This window comes from Propithecus coquereli, unplaced genomic scaffold (genome assembly GCF_000956105.1).
Source record: "Propithecus coquereli isolate 6110/MARCELLA unplaced genomic scaffold, Pcoq_1.0 Scaffold279, whole genome shotgun sequence".
Classification (NCBI taxonomy): domain Eukaryota; kingdom Metazoa; phylum Chordata; class Mammalia; order Primates; family Indriidae; genus Propithecus; species Propithecus coquereli.
The window spans coordinates 2,246,534-2,255,479 of NW_012148385.1; the positions used below are offsets into that span (position 1 = coordinate 2,246,534).

The window sequence follows — 8,946 nt, forward strand, 5'->3', positions numbered from 1 at the left end:
AGTCCTCTATATAAGAATTCCTTTCCAGACTCAGTCTATTTATGTGATTATATTTTAAAAACTGACTTGATTAGAACTTTTCACTCACTAATTTTTAATTTAATAGGCAATTCACTTCTGATCAGGTGATAACTGTGGAAGGGCTGTCTTCATGAACTTTCCAAATATTGTTTTTAGCTTACATCTGAAAACTGACTTACTATAGGACTGAGCATCACTGCTACTACTCAAGAAAGAAGGCAATAGCAAAATGCCAGTAAAGAGCTGAATTTTCCAGAGAGCAGTACCGAAGAGACAACATGTCAGAACCATGGCCGGGCATGCAAGTGAATGTAGGTGCTTGACAAAGGTGCTGTGTTTAGGACCTGGGACAGGAGAACACAGGTAGGATATATGGGGACCCACTAACACTACAATGATATCTAAGCACATGGAAGAAAGACCAGAAAGAAGGAAACAGAAGGTAACATTATAGTCAATAGATTTTCTGACCTTTTCTGTAGACAGAAGAGTCATAATTGATGTCTACAGCTGGACCAGTTAACATCTTATGCTTAAGTCCCAGCATTCTTACCTCTGGTTCCCTTTTAATCTCTATCTCCAACTCTGTACAGTATTTTATGTGTAGATTATTTGGGTCCACATTTTCTTCTTTCCAACCCTTACAATGTATTTGTGCTTATCATCTACATCTGCAGATTACTCAAATGTAGATCAGTGGACTGGGAGTGGGGAGTAGGAAGTATTTATTATCTCTGTCAAGTGCTAGTACATAATGCTGATATGCATCTTAAAATATCGAATAAACTGATAAAGTGCTCATATGCTGCTTCTGAGGGACATAGGAAGCCAAATGCGAACAGTGCTAAAAACAGAGCTGCCAGGTTCCATACACAAGCCAAAAGGGAGATTTCTACAGAGCTGAAAGAGCTTAACTGTAGATTATCAGCATGATGTTTTTGGCCCCTAGTACTAAGACTTGCTCTCATTAATATGAATAACACAAGGAGAAAACATGCTCTAAACCATTAGAGTTCATGTGTGGGAGAATAGTCCTAAATTCTCCTATTTCTCTCACTGCCTTGGGGAGGAATTTGTGTATATTACTCAACCATTAAATATTTAATATGTTTATAGCTTAGTTTCCCTATTTGAAATGGTTACCTGGGACATTTGGAAAATTAGAAGTCATGTTTTTAAAACATGGAATACTTTGGAATATTCACTTATAAAAAGAAATGTAAATTATTTGCCTTTTATGACATGTATTTGCACTAGCAGAGTCATTTAACAACAGCATCAAAACATGTCATTTCTAGAATTAGAAAACAAAGGGAAACAGGATAACCTTTAGCATAAAAATAGGCTAACTACTGCAATAACATACGCCAAATTATTGGGAATAGTTTTTATTGGTAATCTTGATACTGCCCAGTGACTTGTTAAAGTCCACATAGTTGACAGCCAAGATTAAAAACAAGACTGAAGCCCAGATGGTTAGGTCCACAAAAGTTTGTGTTGTACAAACTTTCTCTCAAGGGAAAAAGTGATTCCATTTTTCCTAAGATGTTTTAAAAATCTTAAGTTTATTTTCTAAATATGTGTTTTCCAATAAATGATTTTGTTCCAAAATTTTCACATTGCTTAAGAAATTAGCTACACACCATGCTAATGAATTCAATAACTTGACACGCTATATGGAATTCATTTTTGCAACAAATGAATAACAATTATGTGAGAAGTCTTTCATGTGATTTATTGCTTTTGGGTTAATAAAGATTTTTTAGCTGAGATTTCAGCCTCTAGAAGCTATGTATGATTTATATTTTATATATTGTCGGCACCTTCCACAGAGTCTGGCATGGAGAAGGTGCTCAACAGATGTTAAGTCAATTCTGTTATATTCCCAGTTGTCAAGACTTAGGAAGAATGGCTTGGGATATAGTATTTCTCTTCCAAAAAAGAAAAAGATAAAAAAACCTGCATATGTTCCAGTCCTTTGACCATCCCATAAGTAATTTTTACTTCTCTGTGACTACATTTTCTTAAATGTAAAAAATTTATTTTAAGAGTGGACAGGCCTGTGATTATGGCAGAAGTTACTCTGTGTGACTTCTCAGACTAGGTTATTAAAGGATACAGCTTCTACCTGGCTCTTTCTCTCTCTCTGGATGCTTGCCCTTGAAACTCAGCCATTGTGCTATGAGGAAGCCCAGACTAGCCTATACAAAGAGATCAATAGGGAGAAGAACCAAGGTCACCAGCTGACAGCCAGACATATGAGTGAGCCCTGAGATGAGTACAGCACCAAATCTTTGAGTTCCCTCACCCACTTCAGCTAATGCCGAAGAGAGCAGAGATAAGCTCTTTCTGCAAAGCCCTGCCCAAATGGCAGATTCATCAACAAATAACCCTTCATTGTCTTAAGCAATTGATTTCTGGGCAGTTTGTTATACAGCCCTAGTAACTGGAACATTTGCAGAGCTAAAGCATGGCTTATTAAATGAAAATATTTAATATTTGACTTAGATAATACCTGAAAAACATAAGGATTCATGATATTTTTAAATTATAAAGAGACAATTGATCATTATATGACCAGTGCTATCTATGAATAACCACGTGTGCCTCTCTCCCTTTGCCCCCTCTCCCTTCCTCCCTCCTTTCTTCTTCCTTTTATCCATCCATCCATCCATCCATTCATCTACTGCTTTTAAATTTTCATTTTCATAATTGATTTACCAGATTAGCCAGCCTATCACTTGGTATACAGATAGGAAGGTAAGATACATGAGATTGTATACCATTTCTGGAACTCATATCATAACCTAAGAATCAGTTATATTGATTTTTATATTAAGAGTTGTATGCAATAAATTAGTACTTTTGTGGTTGTTACTGATATTTTCATTTGTATGTATGTTTTGGAAAGAAATTTCATTTGATGTCAAAGGATCTAGGTTCTTACTCTAGCATCACTATTAAATGGTAAGTTACTAGTATTTATTGGCCTTATCATCTTTAAAAGGAGGAGAAAATAATTATCTTATCTGTGAGAAAAAATGTGTTTGAAAAGTAGAAATCAGCTTATTTAAAATTGTCTAAGAGAAGTGAAGACTAATATATGTTTACTTTAGTGAGCCCATAATAATCCAAATTGGAAAACGTTATAGCTATACATATATATGCCCCTTTCTCTTTGAAATTTATCTCCCAGGTAGAAAGACTACAGTTTGTATCCTATTTTGAATGGGAGAATTCATGCTTGTATCTGAAAATGCAGGAGAACCAGAAGTTTCGAATAGTAAATAGGAAAATATATTTTCAGGATTTCTCCTTTTTTATCTGATATTGGGGCCAAAAGAAAAAAGGTACCAAAACACTCAAAATCATGTGAAAACATTGTAAAAAGATAGAATCAAGATACTCTTAGCCTAAAATGCCCTATTTATGATTCTTCGTACAACTTGTACATTTTCTTTGATCTTCAACTTAATTCAGTCATTTTATATTCTTGGTATGTGCAAAGTCTACATTTTCCACTAGGGAGATGTTTATTTTCTTTCACCAGATTGACGACTATTGCAAAGCACAAACTAATAGCAGCAGTAATCCAGTAGTAAATTTTAAATGCTAGAAGCATTAGGAAAAGCACATTTACATGTTAGTTTCTTACTCAAACTTGCATTCATTGCCCCCTCCACTTATTTTATTTAAAAATTATTGAAATTAATGATAAATGTAATTGCTGACCAATGTATAAAAACACAAACATTTTTGTTGATAAAAGTGTTACCAAAATCTTCTATGGCACCTGAAAACTGAACACATACTAGACACTCCATAACACATCCAGTATACAATATCAGAACACACTTCCTTTAATAAGAAAATTGTACATTTTCCTTTAGTAGCATTCATCCATTTACAGTTCTATCTACTTCCTTTTTTCTCTTGGTGAAATCTTAGAATCTTGGCTTTCCATTTGAGAAACATTCTTCTTGGTTCATTTTATATTGTTTATACGTTCATTTCTTATGTCTACTCACGGTTATGAAAATAAGACAAATTTATGGAAATCACAAACTGAAAGGGTAAAAACCCCACAAAATCCTGTAGGCCTTTAATGATTTATCCAACTGCTTATTCCCTTTAGCTAACATTTGGGGAAAGTATGAAGTGGGGAGTTCTCACGCTCTATCTCTTGCATGTAGTTCACTGAACTACATGTTCATAATTACATTGTTCAGTATGGCTGGAGATTTTTGAAGTTGGTGTCACATGCATATTAAATATGCATGAAGATGTTCTTACACTATAGTATGATCTAAAATACTATAGTGTAGTCACAGCAATACTTACCCACCAGGAGGTGGTGCACTTTACAAATATCAGTTGTTTTATTGTGTTTCTTAGAAAGGAAAAAATAATGTCTACGAAGCTGTTAGCTTATCTATAAGCCACTGAAACTATATTTAAATGTGAACTACTTTCTCTCCACTGGGAGGTTGAATCCAATATAAAATATTTAAATTTCATCAACAATTCTAAATATTACAGATTAAACTAGATGTTTAGGTCTGAATTTGGGTTTAATGTTTTTGTTGGTTTTATATCTTTACTTTGGTAATTCTTATAGTCTTGGTAAAGTTTTCCTAACATCACATATATAGTTTTGTTTATATGCATATTTTCTATTTGAGTCTTATGTCAGATTTCAAGAGTATTTTAAAAAGCAATTCAAAAACACTCAGTGGTGAAGATAGGCTATTAGTAGAACATCTATGCTATCTGAGGGTATACATGTGTATATAAATATTTTGAGAGAAAAAGAAGGCTTATAATTAAATGGTGGAAAGCATGTGTTACATAAAGACTATAACAATGACATTAAGAGTTCTATCTTAAATAGATACTAATAACCTAGTATTGATGATACCAGTAGTGCAATCTTTTTCTCTCTTTTTTAATTTTAAAAAGTTTTTAACACAAGACAAAGTGCATTGTTCTCATGTTTATGAAATGACTTGTGCTCTGTGTGTTCTTTTGGATTCCTGAGAGATTCATTTCTAATTGAAAGTGGTACTCATGGAAAAGTAGGCATATAATATAAAGTTCCTTAATTTCCAAACAAACACAGTAGTTTTGAAGTAACATTAATAAGTAGTTAATTTTAAAAATTAGCCAGATTTCCAGGATAATGAAAGCCAAGACCATTAAAACACAGGGCAATAAGATCAAAAGATGATAGCCCCAATCAAAATGAACAAAAGTACAAACCCGTACTTCTTACCCACTAACTATTTTGGCCATTATCCCCAGTCAGTTGACTTTTAAAATGTATGCTAGAAGGGTCAAAGAAATATAATTTTCCTTTGACATTCCCAAGCACAATTTGAAGCCTTATACCTTCAGAGGCACTTATAACCATGGCATGTACATTTCTCCATAAAGTGTATGTCTTCTTGACATCTGTTTGCTCTCTTGTCAGTACTTTTGCTTCCCCCTTAGCTTGCATAACCATAAATTGCCAAGTGATGGGTTGTAAAGGGAGACCCCTGCTTTGTAGTCTCATTAATGAATTAGGAGATGCAAATCCAAGACTTCTTACCTTGAACTGACAGACGCAAGTCACAGTGTCTCCAATTCTTAAACACTCTCCATCAAATTTACAGGTGTTGGTATCACAGAGGAAGAGATCATTTTCTCTGTCATCATAACCTCAAATTTAAAGAGAACACTCCAGTCATTAAAAAATGTTATAAATTTTAACAAAAAAAAGCACTATCTTGGTGCTTTAAAAGAATAGCCTTAAATTTTAATTCCAACAACCACAGCACTACCGCAAGGTCACTTTTTACTGATAACCTCAAAATCTAGCTAAATGATCAATATCCATTTTCTACAGTTCTTTCTAGTCAATTCTCTTTAAATATCCTTTTTTAATAGTGCTATTTTATTTTATCTTGGTTAATACTGACAGTGGTGAATGAAGGCTTAACATTTGCTTCCTAGTTTCCTTATTTTTTGCTCGTTAAATGGACTATGAGCCCAAACTCCACATTTTTGAAAAGAGATAGTGATGGTCTCTGAATGCTATTTTACCATTTCTCGATCTTTAGTTGTTCTTCTGCTTCAAAGTCTGAAACGACCCCTTATTTGGAATTTATCCAGACAAAGAGGAAACAAAGCCCCAATAATAAAGATAAACAGGCACAGTGTTTTCCGTGATGGTCTGTCTGGCTCAAATGAAGATCGATCACCTCTAAGTTAACAGGGTACCAAGTTCTTGACAATCTGCCTGCAAAACCAGTTCATTCTTTTTAGATTCTGCAGATCCCTTTAAGATATCTGGCTAATAATACATTTCTTTATTGCTAATCCCAATTTCACATTTAAGTTAGTTATTTGCGAAAACAATCCTAAACTTAGGGATGAAGCAAATCAGTCATGTTGGAGTACAAAGCCATCAACATTTCAAATAATTTCAAAAATTAATTCTGCAGGCTGTTTAACCTTCCTGTAATAAAGCACCTAAAAAGTGATTAGGCAAAGTGAACTTATTCTTTCAAAAATAACATACATGCACAGATGAGCCAGGAATAAGTTAATGAAAATGTTGAGTTTTATAAAAATTCTGAATTTAGATACTGCCCCAAACAGAACAATCTATTGACCTAAATCTAATACGGCTGCAAATCTCAACTTGTGTTTAAAAATGATAAACTGGAATGATGCATAATACTTTTTCTTTTGAAATTTGCATCACTAATAACTATATATTCTTTCACTCTACAAGTTACTGTTGGTCATTCCCTCCTCTCAAAAGTTACATACACTTCTGCTCACATACCTTCTTGAAAGCCGCTTTATTCAGAGCCACATTTAACTACCACAGAATTATATTTACAGGAGATAAAAAATTACATACACACTTGCTTAAAGTAGAACAGATCAGACCTAGGGGACAATACCCAGGCATGTTAATGGAGTTTAAAATGCCAATGAAATCGCACCGCAATTCCTCCTGGTATACTACAGGCTGTCATACTGAAATGCGAAGCCAGCTAGGAGGAGTGCAGCAACTCCCATCCTCCGGCCCTATTTAATTAGGAAGCTTCAGCAGAGCGAAACCTGCCAAGCTCTCGCGTTCAGAATCTGAAGAGACTCCAGCCAAGGAAGAAGAGCCCCTGACCCACACTCCACAGAAGACTGTCCAGAAATGGAGGAGTCAGCACCCACTAAGGTCGGTTCCGCCCTGGGCTAGCGTACATCAGAGCCTGCCAGCCTTGATCATGCCCACTCTGACCCGGGAGACTTGCAAAGTGTTCTTTTTCTCAACTTCCCTCTACCACCTAGGAGCTTGAGGAAGCAAGAGAGGGGCATATCTGGACTGCAAAAACCATCTCTTTTGCAGCCTAGGAAAGCGGGGACGTGGAAGCAGAGAGAGAGAAAGAGAGACAGAGACAGAGACAGAGATAGAGAGAGATTCTCTTGAAACCCAGCTCCTTTAGAATCTGTGTGACCTGGTCTTGAAAGGGAGACCAGTGCTCAGTGCGCCCTCATGGCACCTTTGCCAGGAATCGGAGATTCTCCTACAGTCACCATTTGATTTATTGCTTTCTCGCTCGTTTTTTCTCATAAAATTATTTCTTCCTCATCCTAGCCAGACTTTTTTCTTTAATGATGAAAAAGATTCTGTTTAGTGTTTCTCCCAGGATTGGTGCTCTTTTCAGTGAATCCAGAAAACCATTCCGTTTAACATTTCTCAAAATACTCGCAGCTCCAATTTAAGCTCAAGTATGCAAAGGTTTCTACACCTGCACTTTCTGCTCATCCCAGAACCACCTCCCCCCACAACCCGCAGGGCTGGAACAGTTTTCCGTTTCTCCGGATGGAGGTGGATGGTCTCAAGGGTCTGGGACGGTGGCGCTAGCGGATGGGGGGACGCGCTAGGGCAGGCTTGTTGGCGCTGGATACGCGTGCTCGTCTGCGGTGTTAAAGGGTTGGGAACGGGTTCTGGACTTACCAGAGCAGTTCCAGCCGGTGGGCGTTTGGCAGTCACTTAAGGAGGTAGGGAAAGCAGCGAGCTTCACCGGACGGGCGACGATGAGTAGCATCACCGGCAGCAGCAGCAGCCAGCAAAACCCCTCGCAAAGTGTCCAGCTGCTGCACTGCCGCGGGGACTCCCACAGCACCATGACTAGTTCGCGCAACTCTGCAGCAGCACACGGCTTCCGAAGAACACAGGATCGCGGGGGCCGGGCAGCGGGCTACTGAGCATCCCGCGGACCGCAGCAGCAGAGGCGGCGGCGACGGCAGTGGCACCGGGCGGGGAAGCAGCAGCCAAACCCGCGCATGATCTCGAGAGTTTCAGCAACATCCAGTGACCCGGCTCAGCCCCGGGAGCGAGAGGGTCGTCCGCTGAGAAGCTGCGCCGGAGACGCGGGAAGCTGCTGCCATAAGGAGGGGGCTCTGGGAAGCCGGGGAACTGGAGGAGACGGCAGTCCGCGGGGCAGAAGAGAGGAGCCCAGGGAGGCAGGGAGGAGGGAGAGTCACGGCGCTCCGCAGCCCAGCAGCCGCCTCTCGCGCTCTGCCGCCCGCATCCCTCTGGCGTTTGGGAAGCAGCAGGTCCTCAGCCCGCCCGGGGTCACGTGGGAAGAGGCAGTCGGGCTCTGATTGGTGGAGCGGGATGCAGGTCCCGGGAGGGAGGGGTCGGCGAGGAGGTGCAAGGAGGAGGCGGCCGCGGATGCCACAGATGGGCTCGCTCGCCAGGCGCTGGCCCGAATAGGGCTAGGCGGCGTGGCTCGAGTGAGAAGCTCGGGCTTCAGGGTGGGCTCCGCTCACACACTCATATGCCACTGCCTCACTCTCCGCTCCAGGACGCCCCCTACCGAGCGCGGGGTCCAGGCTCGCGCCCCTCTGTTTTGCGTGACCCAGGGCTGC

At 39.3% G+C, this 8,946-nt stretch overlaps 1 protein-coding gene across 1 annotated transcript in view; it reads right to left on the bottom strand.

Annotated features, from left to right (window-relative positions):
* The window catches only part of TMEFF2 (transmembrane protein with EGF-like and two follistatin-like domains 2), a 346,060-nt gene extending 337,448 nt beyond the window's left edge, over positions 1-8,612 (bottom strand). Inside the window, exons 1-2 of the mRNA XM_012647925.1 lie at positions 8,030-8,612; positions 5,612-5,721 (exon numbers count right to left, since the gene is read on the bottom strand). Of these exons, the coding sequence (XP_012503379.1) occupies positions 5,612-5,721; positions 8,030-8,201 (282 nt within the window). The 5' untranslated portion in view covers positions 8,202-8,612. The remainder of the gene's footprint in view (positions 1-5,611; positions 5,722-8,029) is intronic.
* Between the last annotated feature and the right edge of the window lie 334 nt (positions 8,613-8,946).